Raw genomic sequence first — 19,854 nt, 5'->3', positions numbered from 1 at the left:
AGCCCCTCCATACCAGGCAACATCCTGGTAAACCTCCTCTGTACTCTCTCCAAAGCCTCCACGTCCTTCTGGTAGTGTGGCGACCAGAACTGGACGCAGTATTCCAAATGCGACCGAACCAACGTTCTATACATCTGCAACATCAGACCCCAACTTTTATACTCTATGCCCCATCCTATAAAGGCAAGCATGCCATATGCCTTCTTCACCACCTTCTCCACCTGTGACGTCACCTTCAAGGATCTGTGGACTTGCACACCCAGGTCCGTCTGCGTATCTACACCCTTTATGGTTCTGCCATTTATCGTATAGCTCCTCCCTACATTAGTTCTACCAAAATGCATCACTTCACATTTATCAGGATTGAACTCCATCTGCCATTTCTTTGCCCAAATTTCCAGCCTATCTATATCCTTCTGTAGCCTCTGACAATGCTCCTCACTATCTGCAAGTCCTGCCAATTTTGTGTCGTCCGCAAATTTACTGATCACCCCAGTTACACCTTCTTCCAGATCATTTATATAAATCACAAACAGATATAAATCACAAACAGTAAAGAAGTCAAAAGTTATGGAAAACAGACAGGAAAGTGGAGTTGAAGGTACGATCAGATCAGAACAGACTCAAAGGACAGAATGGCCTCTCTTGCTTCTGTTTCTTATATCATTTGGCTTGAGGGACTGAATGGCCGCCTCTTGTTACTAGGTTGTTATGTTCCCATTCAGAACTTGTCCTCAATCTGAAGTTTAGAAGAAGGAATCACAGGATTGTTACAGCACTGGAGGAGGCCATTTGGCCCATTGTGTCTGCACCGACTTTCCAAACAAGCATTCTGGCTCAGTGTCATTCCCCGTATCCTTGCATATTATTGAAATAATCACCAAACGCCCTCTTAATGCCTCAGTTGAACCTACTTCCACCACATGTCCAGGCCCAAAACACTCATGTGAAAATGTTTTTTCTTTTCTTGCTTCTTTTGAAAATCACTTTAAATTCGTGCCCTCTCATTCTTGACCCTTTAACGAGCAGAAACAGTTTTTCCCGATCTACTTTGTCCAGCCCCCTCATAATTTTGAACATCTCTATCAAATCTCCTCTCAGCCTTTTTCTTTCCAAGGAGAACAGACCCAACCTCTCCAATCTATCCTCATCACTGAAGTTTCTCACCCCTGGAAACATTCTTGTAAACCTTTTCTGCATTCTCTCCAATGCGTTCATATCCTTCCTATAGAGTCATAAGATAATACAGCCCGGAAACAGGCCCTTCAGTCCAACCAGTCCATGGTGCCATCCCAGCTGGTCCCAATTGCCTGCATTTGGCCCATATCCCTCTAATCCTTCCCCATCCATGTATTTATCCAAATGCTTTTTAAATGTTGCTCTCGCACCTGCCTCAACCACTTTCTCTGGCAGCTCATTCCATATATAAACCACCCTCTGCATGAGGAAGTTGCCCCTCAGGTCCCGTTTAAATCCCCGCCCCTGTCACCTTAAACCTATGCCCTCTAGTTTTCAGTTCCCCTTCCCTGGGAAAAAGGCTGTGTGCGTTCATCCTATCTATGCCCCTCATGATTTTATACACCTCAATAAGGTATACACTTCATTCTCCAGCATTCCAAGGAATAAAGTCCTAGCCTGGCCACTCTCTCCCTATAACTCAGGCCCACTAATCCTGGCAACATCCTGATAAATCACCTTTGCACTCTTTCCAATTCATCAATATCTTTCCTATAACAGGGTGACCAAAAGTGTACACAATACTCCAAGTGTGGCCTCATCAACGACTTAAACAATAGTAACATAATGGGTGGGATTTTACGGCCCCACTCGTCCCGAAACCGTAAGATCCCGCCTGAGGTTAACGGACCTTTCCATTGTCCGAATGCCATGGCGGGCAGGGCGGTAAACTTCCGGCCAATGTCCCAACTCCTTTATCAAGGCCCTGACTGATGAAGGCGAGTGTGCTAAATGCCTTCTCCACCACCCTGTCTACCTGTGACACAGCTTTCAACAAACCATGTACTTGTTTGTACTCCTAGGTGCCTCTGTTCCCCAACACACCCCAGGGACCTACCATTCGCTGTACAAGTCCTACCCTAGTTTGACTTTCCAAAATGCAACACCTCACGCTTATCTGTATTGAATTCCGCTTGCCTAACTGATCAAGATCCCCTTGTAATTTTTGATAACTTTCTTTGCTATCAATGATGCCTCCTAATTTAGCATCAATTGCAAACTCACTAACAATGCCTTGTACATTCACATCCAAATCATTTATATAAATAACAACAAGGACCCTTGAGGTACACCACTATTCACAGGTCTTCTGTCCAAGAAGCAACCTTCGACCATCACCCTCTGCTTCCTACCATCGAGCTAATTGTGAATCCAATTAGCTAGCTCTGCCTGGATCCCATGCAACCTAACCTTCCAGACCAGCCTGCCATGCAGAACCTTATCAACATCTACTACCTTACCCTCATCCATCCTCTTGGCTTTCTCTTCAAAAATCTCTGAAAGATTCGTCAGACATGATTTCCCATGCACAAAGCCGTGCTGCCTATCCCTAATTAAACCTTGACTATCCAAATGTTGGTAGATCCTGTCCCTCAGAAGCCTCTCCAGTAACTTACCCACCACTGATGTCAGGCTCACCGGCCTGTAATTCATTGGCTTCTCTTTGCCACCCTTCTTGAACAACGGAATAACATTAGCCACCTTTCAGTGCTCCGGAACTGCGCCAGTGGAAAGAGATGAACCAAATATCTCTGCAATTTCTTCCCTAGCCTCCCACAAGATCCAAGGATGCACTTGATCAGGCCCAGGGGATTTATTCACCTTAAGGTGCAAATGCCTCCCACCTAGTAATACGCATGTGACCCAAGACATCACCACTTGTTTCCCTTATTTCCTTAGCACCCACAATGCTCTCCACAGTAAACACCGAGGAGAAATATTCATTAAAAATCTTACCCACCTCCTGTGGCTCCACACACAGATGGCCATGCTGATCTTTAAGGGGACCTATTCTCTCCCTAGCCACCCTTTTACTCGTAATATAGCTATAGAAACCTCTTGGGATTTTCTTTAACCTTACCTGCCAGATCCATATTATACCCTCTTTTTGCCCTCCTGATCTCCCTCTTAAGTATATTCTTATACTTTTTATAGTCATCGAGGGATTCACTTGTCCCCGATTGCTTAAACCCAATGTATACTTCCTTCTATAGTGTGGTGCCAAGAACTGTACACAATATTCCAGCTGAGGTCTAACTAGTGTCTTGTATAAGTTCAACATAACCTCCTTGCTCTTGTACTCTATGTCCCTATTAATGAAGCCCAGAACACTATATGCATTATTAATTGCTCTCTCTACATGTCCTGCCACCTTCAATGATCTCTGCACATATACACCCAGATCCCTCTGCTCCTGCACCAATTATGATTTTTACCCCTTATTTTATATTGTATCTCCATATTCTTCCTCCCAAAATGTACTTTTCCACGTCAAACTTCATTTGCCACCTATCTGCCCATTCCACCAACTTGTCTACGTCTTTTTGAAGGTCTACACTGACGTCACAGTTTACAATAATTTCAACTATTGTTTCATCCACAAACTTTGAAATTGTCCCCTACACACCAAGATCCAGATTGTCAATATACAACAGGAAAAGCAAGGGTCCCAATATCAACCCCTGGAGAACTCCACTACAAACCTTCCTCCAGCCTGAAAAATATCCATTGACCTTTACCCTCTACTTGCCATTATTTAGCCAATTTTGTATCCATGTTGCTACTGTCCCTTTTATTCCATGAGCTATAACTTTTCTCACGAGTGTGTGTGTGGCACTGTATCAAATTCCTTTTAAAAGTCCATGTACACCACTTCAACAGCATCACCCTCATCGACCCTTTCTGATACCTCCTCAAAAAACTCCCAGCAAGTTGGTTAAACAAGATTTCCCCTTGAGATCCTTGCTGGCTCTTCTAAATCAACCCACATTTTTCCATGTGACTACTAATTTTATCATAAATAATTGTTTCTAGATGCTTGCCCATTACTGATGTTAAACTGACTGGTCTGTAATTGTTGGGCTATCCTTACAACCTTTTGTGAACAAGGGTGTAACATTTGGACTTCTCCGGCCCTCTGGCTTCTCCCCGGATTCTAGAGAAGGCTGAAAGATTATGGAGAGCGTTCCTGCAATTTCCAATCGCAAAGAACAGTACAGCACAGGAGCAGGCCTTTCGGCCCACCAAATCTGTGCCGACACAAATGCCTCTCTAATATTTTCTTGCCTCTACATGGTCCATATCCCTCTATTCCCTGCCTATTCATGTATCCCATCCAGATGCTTCTTAAACATTGTTTTAGAATCTGCTTCCACCACCTCCTCTGGCAGCGCATTCCTGGCATTCACCACCCTCTGTGTGAAAAACTTGCCCCTTACATCTCTTTTAAACTTTCCCCCTCTCACTTTCAATCTATGCCCCCGAGTAATTGGCCCTTCAATCCTGGAAAAAAGACCCAAGCCTGTCATAATCTTGTAAACCTCTATCAGGTCCCCCCTCATCCTCTGATGCTCCAATGAAAACAATCCAAGTTTGTTCAACCTTTCTTCATAGTCCATATCCTCCAAACCAGGCAACGTCCTGGTAAATCTCTTTTGCACCCTTTCCAATGCGTCAACATCCTTCCAGTAGTGTGGCGACCAGAATTGTACACAATACTCCAAATGCAGCCTAAGTCTTATACAGCTGCAACATGGTTTTCCTCCAATATCCTTGGATGTATCTCATCCAATCTCGGTGCCTTGGCAACTTTCAGTACTGACAGTCTATTCAACACTTCCTCTTTATCAATTTTGAACCCTTCCAGGGACAGAATTTCCTTGATTGTCACCATGTCCTGGGTAGCTAATGTGGAGACAGGGGTCTGTCTGTAGATATTGGACCTCCTGGAAGGCATTTGATAAGGCTTCATTACGAGGGATTATTGAAGTCAATGTAGAGGAAAATCAAGTGGTGTCATGAAGTCAGCACTTAACAAGAAACGTGAATGTGTAATGGGCAAGTGCATAACAGGTGGGATAGTGTACAACCACACGATCAGTAACAGGTGAGTTAAGGGGTCACAGGGAGACATGCCTTACAAAGCAGCCAATCCCTTGTTTCTACCTCCTTCGTAAAAGATGAAAGTTTATTTTTAAAAATAATATAATGTAAGATTCTGAAACATAAGATTCTGAGTGGGCTTGACAGGGTCGATGCTGAATGTTTCCCCCCCTGACGGAATCTAGAAGGCACAGTTTTAGAATTGCCCACTTACTGAGTGAAGTGGTAGCAGCATCACGTCAAGTCCAATGCAATAAAGATTCCCACCCGAAGAAGGTGAAGATAGCCGAGACTCACAGCAGGAAATGAAGCCGTGTTGCCGGGGAGTAAGTAACTGCTTTAAGCTCTGGACATACTTGGGTTCCAGGTGCATTTGGAATTGCTCAGTCCTGTAACGGTACAGACTTACTCACACACAAACGTACAAATTAGGAGCAGGAGTAGACCACTCGGCTCCTCAGGCCTGCTCTGCCATTCAATAAGATCAGGGCTGATCTGACTGTAACCCCAACCCCACATTCCTGACTACCCATGATAACCTTTCAACCCCTTACTTATCAAGAATTTATCTAACTCTGCCTTAAAAGTATTCAAAGACTTCTTCCACCGTCTTTTGAGGAAGAGAGCTCCAAAGACTCACTGTCAGAAACAAAATTCTCCTAATCTGTATTAAATGGGCGACTCCTTATTTTTAAACAGTGACCACACCTACTCCTAGATTTTCCCACAAGAGGAAACATCCTTTCCACATCTCCCTTGTCAAGATCCTTCAGGATCTTATAACTTTCAGCGCTGTCACCTCTTAGTCTTCTAAACGGCAGCTGTTGCAAGATTAGCCTGTCCACAATCTTTCCTCATAAGCCAACTCTCCAATTCCAGGTATTAGTCTAGTTGCTTCTATAGATATAGCACTGGTGGCGAAGGGGATCAAAGGATATGGGAGGGAAGACGGGATCAGGCTATTGAGTTGGATGATCAGCCATAATCATAATGAATGGCGAGGGAAGCAGGTTCGAAGGGCCAAATGGCCTCTTCCTGCTCCTATTTTCTATGTTTCAAACCTTCTCGAAATTGCTTCTCTAACATGCATTTACATTCTTCCTTAAATATAGAGAGCAATGCTATACACAGTGCTCCAGATGTGGTCTCAACAGTGCCCTATATAACTGAAGCACAACCTCCCTATTTTTGTAACCAATTCCCCTCGTAATAAATGATAACATTTGATTAGCTTTCCTACTGATGTGCTGTACCTGCATACCAACCTGGTGATGAGAAGTTTTATGTAGTTGACTTATGAAGAGTTTTTTTTTGAGGGGGTCACTAATAGGGACCTGTCTGTCTGTAGATGTTGTCGACATGGACCTCCGGAAGGCATTTGATAAGGCTTCATACGAAGGATTATTGCAGAGGAAAATCAAGTGGTGTCATGAAGTCAGTACTCAACAGGAAACGTGAATGTGTAATGGGCGAGTGCGTAACAGGCGGGATAGGTGTACAAACTACACGATCAGTAACAGGTGAGTTAATGGGTCACAGGCAGGCATGCCTTACAAAGCAGCCAATCCACTGCTTTTGCCTTCATCAAAAATGAATTAGCCTCTGCCCCCGGAGTTACTAGACTGAGAGAGGAGAGAGAAACCAGCCGGGACTTGAGAAGCTGAGTCACAGAGAGAGATTGAATAGGTTGGGACTTTATTCCCTGGAGCGTAGAAGATTGAGGGGAGATTTGATAGAGGTGTATAAGATTTTGATGGGTATAGATAGAGTGAATGCAAGCAGGCTTTTTCCGCTGAGGCTAGGGGAGAAAAAAACCAGAGGGCATGGGTTAAGGGTGAAAGGAGAAAAGTTTAAAGGGAATATTAGGGGGGGCTTCTTCACGCAGAGAGTGGTGGGAGTGTGGAATGAGCTGCCGGATAAAGTGGTAAATGCGGGGTCACTTTTAACATTTAAGAAGAACTTGGACGGATTCATGGATGAGAGGGGTGTGGAGGGATATGGTCCAAGTGCAGGTCAGTGGGACTAGGCAAAAAATGGTTCGGCACAGACAAGAAGGGCCAAAAGGCCTGTTTCTGAGCTGTAATTTTCTATGGTTCTATGGAGTGAGCCATGTTTTTCAAACCAATTGACGAATACAGAATGCTTAAAAAAAAGTAACTTCATTGCAGTGTTAATGTAAGCCTACTTGTGACACTAATAAGTAAACTTTTAAGAATTCCAAATTGGATAAGTGAGGTCAGGCACGTAGCTAAATTATTGCTTCCGGAACATGAACTGAATTCCGCAGTGGATCTTGTTTATGTCACAGATGGACTGATTCTATAAGTTTATTTATGTGGCTTTTTTGAACAATGGAAACAACACAACCACTTTGTTCCACGGGGATTTACTGTGTGCTGACTGCTGTTTGTTGTGTGCGGTGTGTTCCAGTTCCCTGTGTATCATGCAGACCAGGGGGAATTAGTGTGTTCAGTTGCTGTACACACCACGGAGGAGGACAAAACTTCCATGTTTTGTCATGACCAAATCATAAGCAGTCTTCGGAAAAAGCCATTACTCCCGAATCAGATTATTCCGTCACCCTCACCTTCCTCATCATGTCTCCCTCAAACCCACCTCCCCCTCTTCCTTCCTGACCATCTCCCTCAACTCTCCTCCCTCTCCTCACTTGTCTCACTCAACCCTGCCCCGCACCATATCCTTCAATCTGGTAAACTAGCAAAACCCCCATCCCCTTAGAACGTGAACAAGACATTCTCCCACAGAAGCGACTGCAGGCGATCCCAATTCTGATCTCACCATGCATCTACTTTTCTTACAGGTGTCAGCAGACAGTGGTCAGGAGTAGAAAGGCGAGGTGATGGCCTAGTGGTATTATCCCTAGACTATTAATCCAGAAACTCAGCTAATGTTCTGGGGACCCGGGTTCGAATCCCACCACGGCAGATGGTGGAATTTGAATTCAATAAAAAATATCTGGAATTAAGAATCTACTGATGACCATGAAACCATTGTCAATTGTTGGAAAAAGCCATCTGGTTCACTAATGTTCTTCAGGGAAGAAAATCTGCCGTCCTTATCTGGTCTGGCCTACATGTGACTCCAGAGTCACAGCAATGTGGTTGACTCTCAACTACCGTCCAAGGATAACAGGAAATGGGCAATAAATGCTGGCCGTCGAGCGACACCCATGTCCCACAAATGAATTTTAAAAATACCTAGTTGATTTTCATCTCTCGATACCACAAAGCACAAAGGCCACCTGTGAAGGTCAACTAACTCCGCACAGGGCTGGGAATCACATGGTTAGTATGAATGACTTACTGATCGACTCCAGAAGGTAAATTCATATGAAAATTAAAACATCACAGTTCATTTTTATTGTTCTGTAGAAACTCTTAACAATAATAGTGTCAAACATTTGTTGTGGTTTGCTTCAGTTTGACTTTAAGTTAGCTGTCAAATGCACTCAGCACTGAAGGAATCATAATGCATTAACAGGGACACATAATACACCTTTTACAAAAACAATAGGTACAAGGATGTTACAAAAATATATATCAAATAGAAAAATACAAACTGGACTGTTTTCACCTTGTTCCAATGCGTTGTCCCTTCAGGGTGTATTCATTTACTCAGGATTCTAAGTTATCAAAGTATTTTCCCTGGTCCACACGCAAATATAGATCTACCTTGCACAATTTGGGACGGAATTGAGGATTCTAAAGAACAGGGATCGAATCTGGGGCCCAACAGAACTGGACTCACATTCAAAGCCAGAACTACACTTGAAAGTAAATCGAAGCAGAAAGTGTTGCTAATACTCAGGAGATCAGGCAGCACCTGTGGACAGAGGAACATGTTGACATTTCAGATCGATTGCCTTTTGTCTCTCCGTGAACAGATGCTGCCTGACCTGCTGAGTTATTTCGTAGAATCCCTACAGTGCAGAAGGAGGCCATTCAGCCCATCGAGTCTGCACTGACCACTATCCTACCCAGGCCCTATTCCCGTAGCCCCACGTATTTACCCTGCTAGTCCCCCTGACACTAAGGATCAATTTAACACGGCCAATCAACCTAACCTGCACATCTTTGGACTGTGGGAGGAAACTGGAGCACCCGGAGGAAACCCACACAGACATGGGGAGAATGTGCAAACTCCACACAGACAGTGACCCAAGCCGGGAATTGAACCCAGGTCCCTGGCGTTGTGAGGCAGCGGTGCCAACCACTGTGCCACAGTGCCGTTTTCTGAATTCTTTTCAGATTTCCAGCATTTGCAGCATTTTGCTTTTCCTTGGTCCTTGTGCCCTTAAACACTTTCCTGCATTTACCAATATTCCTTGCTCGATGAGAGCAAGTCACCCTTCTTCATGGACTGCTCTCAATAGCGCAAACCCTGTCTGACATTCGCTTCCCAGTCCATGTCAATGTGCTGACTGGAGATTTGCTATCCCAGCCCAGCCTGTTCAGAGGCCATTCAGCCCCTCTCCAGCCTGTTCCTGCATTCAATAAGGTAACAAGTGTTCTGTATCCTAACTCAATCTACCTGCTTTGTTCAATATCCTTTCATACCGTTAGCAAAAATTCTAACCAACCTCAGATTTTAAATTATGAACTGAGTTAAACTAATGTGGGACAGAGTTCCACATTTCTACCACCCTTTATGGAAATAAGTTTTCCCCAATTTCCCACCAGAATGGGCTGGCTTAATTTTAAATTTATGTCCCCTCATCCTAGAATCTCCATCTACTAATTCAATCCTTTCAAAAGCCTCAATAAAATCATCCCCTTAATCTTCAAGATTCTGAGAAATACAATCAAATAATCTTTCCTCGTAATCAAAGCCTGAGCCTCGGTAACATTTCGGTTCAGCACCGCCTGATGGTATTGAGATTGAATGAAGCATCACTGGTGAGGAAAGATGATTCACTCTGAAAGGGTTGCATTGCTTACTGTGATATTCCACACTCACTGACTTTATGGGTGTGTCTTAAATCAAAACACAGATAAGATGATTGAGAAAGGACAAGTGTGCATTGACTTGATAAAGCTTGACAATGGCTAGCACTTTCATCACAGTCAGTGAGGAAGCTTTTCTCCCCCTTTGCTTCTTCTTTCCCCCTTTTTCTCAATTGTACCTCTCTCCCACCCATCCCACACATTTTCAACCGTCACAATTTACCTTCTGATTTCAGCTTCTTTGCCATTTGGCCATTCACACCTTCTATTCTCTCTCTGGACTGCCATTAGCGGCCTTTCCCCTCGTTTTTGTGGCTGTGACTCATCTTTCATTCTCTCACCCTACGTCAAATATCTCTCCCTTTCTGTGCCTTTTAGCTTTGACAACGGGTCACCTGGACTCGAAATGTCACCTCTTTTCTCTCCTTACAGATGCTGCCTGACCTGCTGAGATTTTCCAGCGTTTTCTCTTTTGGTTTCAGTTTCCAGCATCCGCAGTAACTTGCTTTTATCCAGTGAGGAGGCTGTGTGGGTTGAAGCCCCACTCCAAGGTTTGGTGCAGACTGTCACAGCCATGCAGTACGGAGGGAGTGCAGTACTGGCCATTGTTGTCTTGGTCTGTGGGGCCAAGTCCAACTCTGGTTGGTGTTTTCCAACACACACGCACGTGCACACACGCACACAGATAGGGGTCAGCAGCAACAACAATAGGTTAATCTTCCCTCCCTAGACTGGGGCATTGAAGTGAACATACACTGCCTCTTTGATCGAGATGAGCTAACAGCATAGGATGACCTGTTCATGAACTTGAACCCACCCACGACCAAGCAGTATAATAAAATCTGAAGTCGAGACTCATTGACAAGAAAGTCAGCAAATTGTCTCTCATGATAAATGGGGGAAAAAACTTATGGATTAAAGCGAAGTGGAGAATGGGATAGTTTCACATGTAAGCTGGTTAAATCACAGAGCTACCCACACGTCTGGCTACATGTGTTTCTGGTCAGGTTGACAGTGCCTCTTCGAGTACCCAATTCTGTCCAGAGTCTAGAGTCCAGCTGATCATGGACATAATTCCATTCGAAACCCATTCCAGATGCAAGAGGCCTTTGCCCTGGTTTTAAGAGGGTGTAGAGTATTAAGAGGTGTGAGGAAGTTGTTTAGCTGATTCAGATTGTCATCTCCAACTGCAGCATGGGTTCCGGATAGGGACGGAATTGAAATCCTGTGGAAAGATCTGACCTTTTCACCAGTGAAATCGCTGGGTCATTGGGCGCAGGTGGTCAAGCAGTTCACACACGGTGAGACACTGCATCAAAACACTAAATAGCTTCACAGTTCGCCCAAGCCTGGCTCTCACAGTAGCACTTGTATTTTTGTGAAATTGTCCATAAACGTAAAACCTTCACCCATAAATAACAAAGACCCTGGGTTTCTCCTCAGTGAACACTGCATTGTCTGTGCTTTCTATAAGGATGTGCTTGTCATCTAACTTCACCATAGGAGTGACGCAGACTCCCTCCTGGGCCTGGAGTGCCATCGGCAAGTTCTTCAGGCTGAAATTTAAGTCTTTAAAGACATGAAGCATGAAAACACCAAGAATGATGGTTCCGAAGCCGGCAATTGTGCCCACAATGTCGATGACGGACATGCTGTACCATTCCTTGAACAGAATGACAGAGGTGGTGATAACCACAGTGGTGAAGAACACGTAGTAGATAGGGTAGACCACCGAGGTGTTGAAAGTGTCAAGGGATTTGTTCAAATAGTTGATCTGGGTGATGATGGAGGCCAGCAATGAGCAGATGAGAATCCAGGTTAACGGGTGTTTATGCACTGGGAGATTGGCGAAGCATCCTCGGATGGCAATGTCAATCCCCTTCACAGAGGAGACGGAGAAAGCGCCAATGAGAGAACAGATGGCAATGTAGACCAGGATGTTGGTGTGCCCGTGCCTGGGGGCCGTGTAGAAGATGAGGAGGAGCACTGTGATCAGTAAGAGGCACGCAAACACCAGGAACCCTGCAGGCACAAAACATTCATTCGTTAATGATGGCAGCCTAGTGGTATTATCGCTAGACTATTAATCCAGAAACTCAGCTAATGTTCTGGGGACCTGGGTTCGAATCCCGCCCCGGCAGATGGTGGAACTTGAATTCAATAAAAAATATCTGGAATTAAGAATTTACTAATGACCGTGAAACCATTGTCGATTGTCGGAAAAACCCATCTGGTTCACTAATGTCCTTTAGGGAAGGAAATCTGCCGTCATTACCTGGTCTGGCCTACATGTGGGAGGTTGGAGGATTTGAGGAAAACCTTTCTTATCCAGAGGGTGGTGACGGTCTGGAATGCGCTGCCTGGGAGGGTGGTGGAGGCGGGATGCTTCACATCCTTTAAAAAGTACCTGGATGAGCACTTGGCACCATCATAACATTCAAGGCTATGGGCCAAGTGGGATTAGGTGGTCAGGGCCTTTCAAAGTTTTAAAGTTTATTTATTAGTCACAAGTAAGGCTTACTTTAACACTGCAATGAAGTTACTATGAAATTCCCCTAGTCGCCACACTCCAGCGCCTGTTTGGTTCAGTGCACCTAACTAGCATGTCTTTCAGAATGTGGGAGGAAACCCACGCAGGCACAGGGAGAATGTGCAAACTCCACACAGACAGTGACCCAAACCGGGAATTGAACCCGGGTCCCTGGCGCTGTGAAGCAGCTGTGCTAACCACTGTGCTACCGTGCCGCCCACATGCATCGGTGTGGACTCAATGGGCAAAAGGGCCTCTTCTGCACTGTAGTATTCTGCGATACCTGTGACTCCAGACCCACAGCAATGTGGTTGACTCTCAACTGCCCTCGAGCAACTGGCAATGGGCAATAAATGCTGACCAGCCAGCGACGCCCATATCCCATGAATGAATTTTTAAAAACTGTCTGCTCCCAACCCCAGCTCTCCCATCCATCTGCCATCTCCTGTCCCATGGTATAATTGGGGCTTTAAAATTAGACTTTATTTTTGTGCTGAATCAGGGGTGTTCGGTGAATTGAACACCTTCAGACTCCTGGATGGGAGTAGCCGGCAGACCAGGTTAGCTGTCCCACAGGCCAAGAGCAAAGTAAGGGGGTCGAGTAGTGTCGCGGTTACTTAGTGGACTAAATTACTTCAGAGGGTTATGAATCTTTGGAATTTTCTGGAGAGTTGCGGATGTGCCATCGTTGAATCTATTTAAGGCTGGGATCGACAGATATTTGGTCTCTCAGGGAATCAGGGGATATGGGGAATGAGCAGAGAGGTGGCGTTGAAGCCAAAGATTGGCCATAATCGTATTGGATGGTGGAACAGGCTCAATGTGGTCTACTCCTGCTCCTATTTCTTATGTTCTCATAATCCAGAGGAAGTGGGTTCAAATCCTACCAGAACGTTGAGAATCTGAACTCAATATTTTTTAATCCTGAAAATAAAAACCTGGTATTAGTAAAAGTGACTACAAAATTGTTAGACTGTTGTAACAAACCCAACCAGTTCACTAATTTCCCTTTTGGGAAGGAAATCTGCTGACCTGGGCTTAAATGTGGTTTATTCTTAACTGCCCTCTGAAGTGGCCCAGCAAGTTCAGTGGGTATCGAACCCACTACGAGTGGTTTAAAGAGGTGACCCTACCTCCAGGCAACTAAGGATAGGCAATAAATGCCTGTGGCACCCACACCCATGCATGGAATTTAAAATAAGAACAAAGAACAAAGTACAGCATAGGAACAGGCCCTTCAGCCCTCCAAGCGCCGATGAGAGAACAGATGGCAATGTAGACCAGGGTGTTGGTGTGCCCGTGCCTGGAGGACTGGAGAATACCAATGTTGTTCCCTTGTTTAAGAAAGAATGCAGGGATAATCCAGGAAATTATAGGCCGTACTGCCGATCATGATGTCCTAACTAAATTAAAAAAGACTTTCTGCCCTCACTCGGTCCGTATCCCTCCATTCCCTCCCTGTTCATGGACCCATCCAGATGCCTCTTAGATGTTGCTAATATGCCTGCTTCCACCACCTCCTCTGGCAGCACATTCCAGGCAGCCATCACTCTCTGTGTGCAAAACTTCTCCCGCACATCTCCCTTAAACATTTCCCCTCTCACCTTGAACTTGTGCCCTCCCTTGTAATTGACACTTCCACCCTAGGAAAAAGCCTCTCACTATCTACCCTGTCTATGCCTCTCACTATCTACCCTGTCTGTGCCTCTCATAATTTTGTAGGCCTCTTTCAGGTCTCCCCTCAGCCTCCGTCTTTCCAGTGAAAACAATCCTAGTTTATTCAATCTTTCCTCACAGCCAACACCCTCGAGACCAGGCAACATCCTGGTGAACCTTCTTTGTACTCTCTTCAAAGCTTCCAGTCCTTCTGCACATGATACTCCAAATGCGGTCTAACCAAGGTTGCAACATGATTTCCCAACTCTTGTACTCAATGACCCGGCCAATGAAGGCAAGCTTGCCATATGCTTTCTTAATCACCTTGGCCACCTGTGTTGCCACTTTTAGGGGACTATGGACCCGCACGCCCAGATCCCTCTGCATGTTAATGTTCCAAAGGGTTCTGCCATTTACAGTATAATTCGCACCCGAATTTGATCTTCCAAAATATATCTTGCATTTGTCCAATTAAACTCCATCTGCCATTCCTGTGCCCGAGTCTCCAATCTATCTATATCCTGCTGTATCCTCTGATGATCCTCTGCACTATCAGCAACTCCACCAATCTTCATGTCACCTGCAAACTTATTAATTAGAGCACCTACATTTTCCTCCATATCATTTATATAGACTACAAACACCAGAGGTCCCAGCACTGATCCTTGCTGAACACCACCAGCTACAGATCTCCATTCTGAAAACCACCCTTCCACCGCTACTCTCTGTCTTCTATAACCAAGCCAGTTCTGTATCCATCTAGCCAGCCCACCCCGAATCCCATGTGATTTTAGTTTTTGTACAAGTCTGCCATGTGGAATTCCATCAAATGTCTTATTAAAGTCCATATAAACTACATCCACAGCCCTTCCCTCTTCAATTATCTTTGTTACCTCTTCAAAAACTCAATCAAGTTGGTGAGACATGACCTTCTCCATATAAAACCATGTTGCCTGTCACTAACTAGTCCATTTTCCTCCAAATGTGCATATATCCTGTCCCTCAGTATCTTCTCCAAAAACGTCCCCCCCACAGACGTCAGGCACACCGGCCTATAGTTTCCTGGATTATCCCTGCATTCTTTCTTAAACAAGGGAACAACATTGGTATTCTCCAGTCCTCTGGCACCTTGACTGTGGTCAAAGAGGATATGAAGAAATCTGTTCAGGCCCCAGCTATTTCTCTCCTTGCCTCCCGCAGTAACCTGGGATAGATCCCATATGGCCCCGGGGACTTGTCTACCTTAATGCAATTTAGGATACCCAACACTTCCTCCTTTGATAAATTGACATTCTCTAGAGTGTTCACATACCTATCCCTGACCTCAACATCCGTCATGTCCTTCTCCTTGAATACCAATACAAAGTATTCATTAAGGATCTCACCCACTTCCTGTGGCTCCATGCATAACTTCCCTTCATTGTCCTTGAGTGGGGCCTACTCTTTCTCTTGCTTCTAATTTGTGCATAAAAAGCCTTGGGATTCTCCTTAACGCTGATTGCTAAAGACATTTCATGGCCCCTTTTAGCCCTCCTAATTCCACTTTTAAGTCCCTTCCTACTCTCTATACTCCTCAAGGGCTTTGTCAGTTTTTAGATGCCGAGACCTATCATATGCTTCCTTTTCCTTTTGACTAAGCTTACAATTTCCCTTCATTTTTGCGAGGACATGCCTATCCTGCACTTCTATCAACTGTAAGTAGTCTCACAGCACCAGGTTAAAATCCAACAGGTTTATTTGGTAGCATGAGTTTTCGGAGCATTGCCCCTTCATTAGGTCACCTGATGAAGAGGCAACGCTCCGAAAGCTTGTGCTACCAAATAAACCCGTTGGACTTTAACCTGGTGTTGTGAGACTACTTACTGTGCCCACCCCAGGCCAATGCCGGCAACTCCACATCATTCTATCAGCTGGCCTTTAAAAGCTTCCCACATGCCAGACGTGGATTTGCCCTCAAGTACCCGCTCCCAATCCCCATTCCCCAGTTCTTGTCTAATTTGGATGTATTTGGCCCACGTCCAATTAACCACCCTCACCCAAGGGCCACTCTTGCCCTTATCCATAACTACCTGAAATCCTATGGAATTATGGTCACTAAGCCCAAAATGCTCCCTCACTGGAACAACAATCATCTGAAACCCATTCCCAAACTAACCTGGTTCCTTGAGTTTCAGTGCCATTTCTTCCAATGTTTTGATCTCCTCCTCTTGAGGTGCATGGACCACCATGACGGTTGACCCCAGAATGCAGAGCACACATCCCAGCTTCCCCAACAGGTTCAGACTCTCTTGCAGAAGGTAAGAAGACAACACAGCACTGGACATGGGAATGGGGATGGAGGGAGAATGAAGAAAGAAATCAGCAACAAAAAGGGATTCCAAACATCTTACTGGAATAAACAAACATCAACTAGGCCATCTTCAGTTTGGTGTGGGAAAGGGATAAGGTGGGAGGGAGGATGGTTGGTAGAGTAGAGTATAGAGTTGGAGGGGGAATGGTTGTGTGACGGGACTGCAACAGGTTTGGGGGGAGGGTGGGGTGCTGAGTTGGGACAGAAGGGAAATTCTTGATAAAAGTACTTCAGGGAGAGTTTGACTTATTTGCTGCCACTCCTACCACTTCCAGATTAATCTGGACCAAGAAAAGAAATCGAGGGCTTTGGTACTTCTCCTCTTTGTGGGCCCTCCCTTATCATCCCAGTTAACCCTCCCCCTCAATCAGCCATGTTATTTTCACCCCTCCTTTTGTGATTCACCCATCAATTATGGGGATGCGATGGCCTAGTGGTATTATCACTAGCCAATTAATCCAGAAGCTCAGCTAATGTCCTGGGGACCCAGGTTCAAATCCCACCACGGCAGATGGTGGAATTTGAATTCAATAAAAAAAACAGGTATTAAGAATCTACTGGTGACCATGAAACCATTGTCGATTGTCGAAAAAACCCATCTGGTTCACTAATGTCCTTTAGGGAAGGAAATCCGCTGTCCTTACCTGGTCTGGCCCACATGTGACTCCAGAGCCACAGCAATGTGGTTGACTCTCAACTGCCCTCCATGGGCAACTAGGGATGGGCAATAAATGCTGGCCAGCCAGCGACGCCCATGTCCCACAAATGAATTTAAAAAGTCTTTACTTTAAACTCTTTGTGGTTAATATTAATGTATTTCGAATGTTTGCAATTTTTAATTGATCCAATGCTGATATCATGCCAGTGTGGTTCAGCTTTTGTGACATGAAGTGAATCTGCTGTAAGGGTCTTTTTTAACAGGTGTTTCTAAGAAACGAATTGGACTGAAAATTCATTTTGGAACTTTAAAAAGGAGTTGTAGCACCCAAAGATCCAATTCTGCCTCCAATTCCTGCATTTGGTCCTGTTAGTCGGTTTAGCTCATTTGGATGGACAGCTGGTTCATGATGCAGAGTGACAGCAACAGCGCAGGTTCAATTCCCGTACCAGCTGAGGTTATTCATGAAGGCTCCGCCTTCTCAACCTTGCTCCTTGCCTGAGGTGTGGTGATCCTCAGGTTAAATCACCACCAGTCAGCCTATGGTCATCAGGGACTATGGCGACTTTGCCATTTACCTACTGGCAAATCTTGCCAAGTGCAAACTGGGTGTCAGAATTCCCTGCGTAACAACATTGACGACACAAGTACTTCACAGTAGCTGAGAGAAGCGCTTTTGTGAGGTTATGAAAAACGCTCGAGAAACCAATTGGCAAGCAAAGTGGGACCTGGGCCACACCATCGACTCGAGGGAGGAGGGGTCAATACTGGCCAAGCCATCGATGGTGGAGTAATTTCTTTGCTTGCACCATCATTACATCTCACACAATTCCAATTATCTCTTCAAGCCACAGGTTCAGAAGTTCATGAAATAATTTATATTCCTCTGACAAAAATCTTCCAATATATTGAGTCAATCTTGGCAATGCTACTGAAATAAAGCTGTGTAAAGTGACTTATAGCAACACTGGAGAAATCAGTAACCTCTCAGTTAAAGATTATTGTGCTTTCTCCTTTATTAATTAAAGAAATATTGCTCAGCAGTAAGAATGAGTCAATATGCACTTGTCTAAAGAAATATATAGATTCACAGTTTAACATTAATTAGAGGAAAGTTTAATGCTTATAAATGGTGGTTTTACCTCATTTCATTACATTTAAAACAGATCTTATATCAGACTAGAACCATGTCAATAATATGGCTCAATTTAAAATTTATTTATTTATTAGTCACGAGCAAGGTTTACGTTAACACTGCAATGAAGTTACTGTGAATTCCCCCAGTCACCACAGTCCAGCGCCTGTTTGAGTCAATGCACCAAAATGGCACGTCTTTCAGAATGTGGGAGGAAACCGGAGCACCCGGAGGAAACCCGTGCAGACACAGGGAGAACATGCAAACTCCACACAGACAGTGACCCAAGCCGGGAATCAAACCCGGGTCCCTGGCACTGTGAGGCAGCAGTGCTAACCACTGTGCCACCGTGCCGCCCCAAAGGATGCTTTTTCATGTGGCGAGTTGTTAAGAGTAAAACAACAACATGTCAAAATTCTAAATGACTATTCTTTACATTCATGTGGAAATAGTCAAGACTCAAAGCAGACTCTTCAGGCTGAACCTGGACAGGGGTGGGCTGCTGTGTTCGGGAAAGGCCAGGGTAACACCATCGTCCCAAACGGGGGGGAGAGGCTGGGAGGGACTAGGGCCAGGGCCACACCAATATCGATGGATTAAGGAGAGGTCAGGAAGGACCAGGGGCCAAACCCACATTCATCATCCAGTTGAGGGAAGACTCGGAGGAGAGGGTGGAAGGGAAGCGCTCGAGCCACAGACACCATCACCAAGGGATTCTGGGGAGAGGTTGGAAAGGAAGGGGTGGGGCCAGAAACCGAAGAATTTAGAGGAGGGGCTGGGAAGCCAAGGGCCTCGTGGGTGTAAAGTAAACATAGAGGCACTTTGCTCTTTGCCTGATCTTACTCCCAGCAGCCTCCAGCCAGGTCTGAGGAAGAGTGATGAAAGCAGCGCCCAACAACACTCAAACAGAAGTCCATGAGGTAAGCCAGAAAGGAACAGGGGTATCTGGTGCTGTTCAGAACAACAGCAATCATTGGTGGAGTAACCCGTCAATTGGGATGGTGTATGCGCCAGATTGGCTTCTTCGTACTTGGGCAGGTTATTTGGTCAACAAGCCTGGGCCTCCCTGCAACATGGCCAATAGTGTTTTGCACCGAGTACACCTGCCTCTGCCATTCTGGCCAGCACGGAGGGAGTGCCGCAAGTCAGATGTTTGTCTTGTCTGTGATGGCTTCCACACTGGATTATAAGAACATAAAAACTAGGAGCAGGAGTAGGCCATCTGGCCCCTCGAGCCTGCTCCGCCATTCAATAAGATCATGGCTGATCTTTTTGTGGACTCAGCTCCACTTACCCGCCCGCTCACCATAACCCTTAATCCCTTGACTGTTCAAAAATTTATCTATCCTTGCCTTAAAAACATTCAATGAGGTAGCCTCAACTGCTTCACTTGCAACATTTCACAATCTACTTGTAAAACTATGTTATAACATAGTAAAATTA

The 19,854-nt window shown here is 45.0% G+C and overlaps 1 protein-coding gene across 1 annotated transcript in view; it reads right to left on the bottom strand.

Annotated features, from left to right (window-relative positions):
- Nucleotides 1-8,465: 8,465 nt before the first annotated feature.
- Nucleotides 8,466-19,854, bottom strand: part of LOC144505671 (magnesium transporter NIPA2-like) — a 38,463-nt gene continuing 27,074 nt past the window's right edge. The window contains exons 5-6 of the mRNA XM_078231829.1: nt 16,424-16,584; nt 8,466-12,104 (exon numbers count right to left, since the gene is read on the bottom strand). Of these exons, the coding sequence (XP_078087955.1) occupies nt 11,488-12,104; nt 16,424-16,584 (778 nt within the window). The 3' untranslated portion in view covers nt 8,466-11,487. The remainder of the gene's footprint in view (nt 12,105-16,423; nt 16,585-19,854) is intronic.

This window comes from Mustelus asterias, chromosome 16 (genome assembly GCF_964213995.1).
Source record: "Mustelus asterias chromosome 16, sMusAst1.hap1.1, whole genome shotgun sequence".
Lineage (NCBI taxonomy): Eukaryota > Metazoa > Chordata > Chondrichthyes > Carcharhiniformes > Triakidae > Mustelus > Mustelus asterias.
Note: the sequence above shows the minus strand (reverse complement) of the source record. Positions and strands in the feature narration are given on the sequence as shown.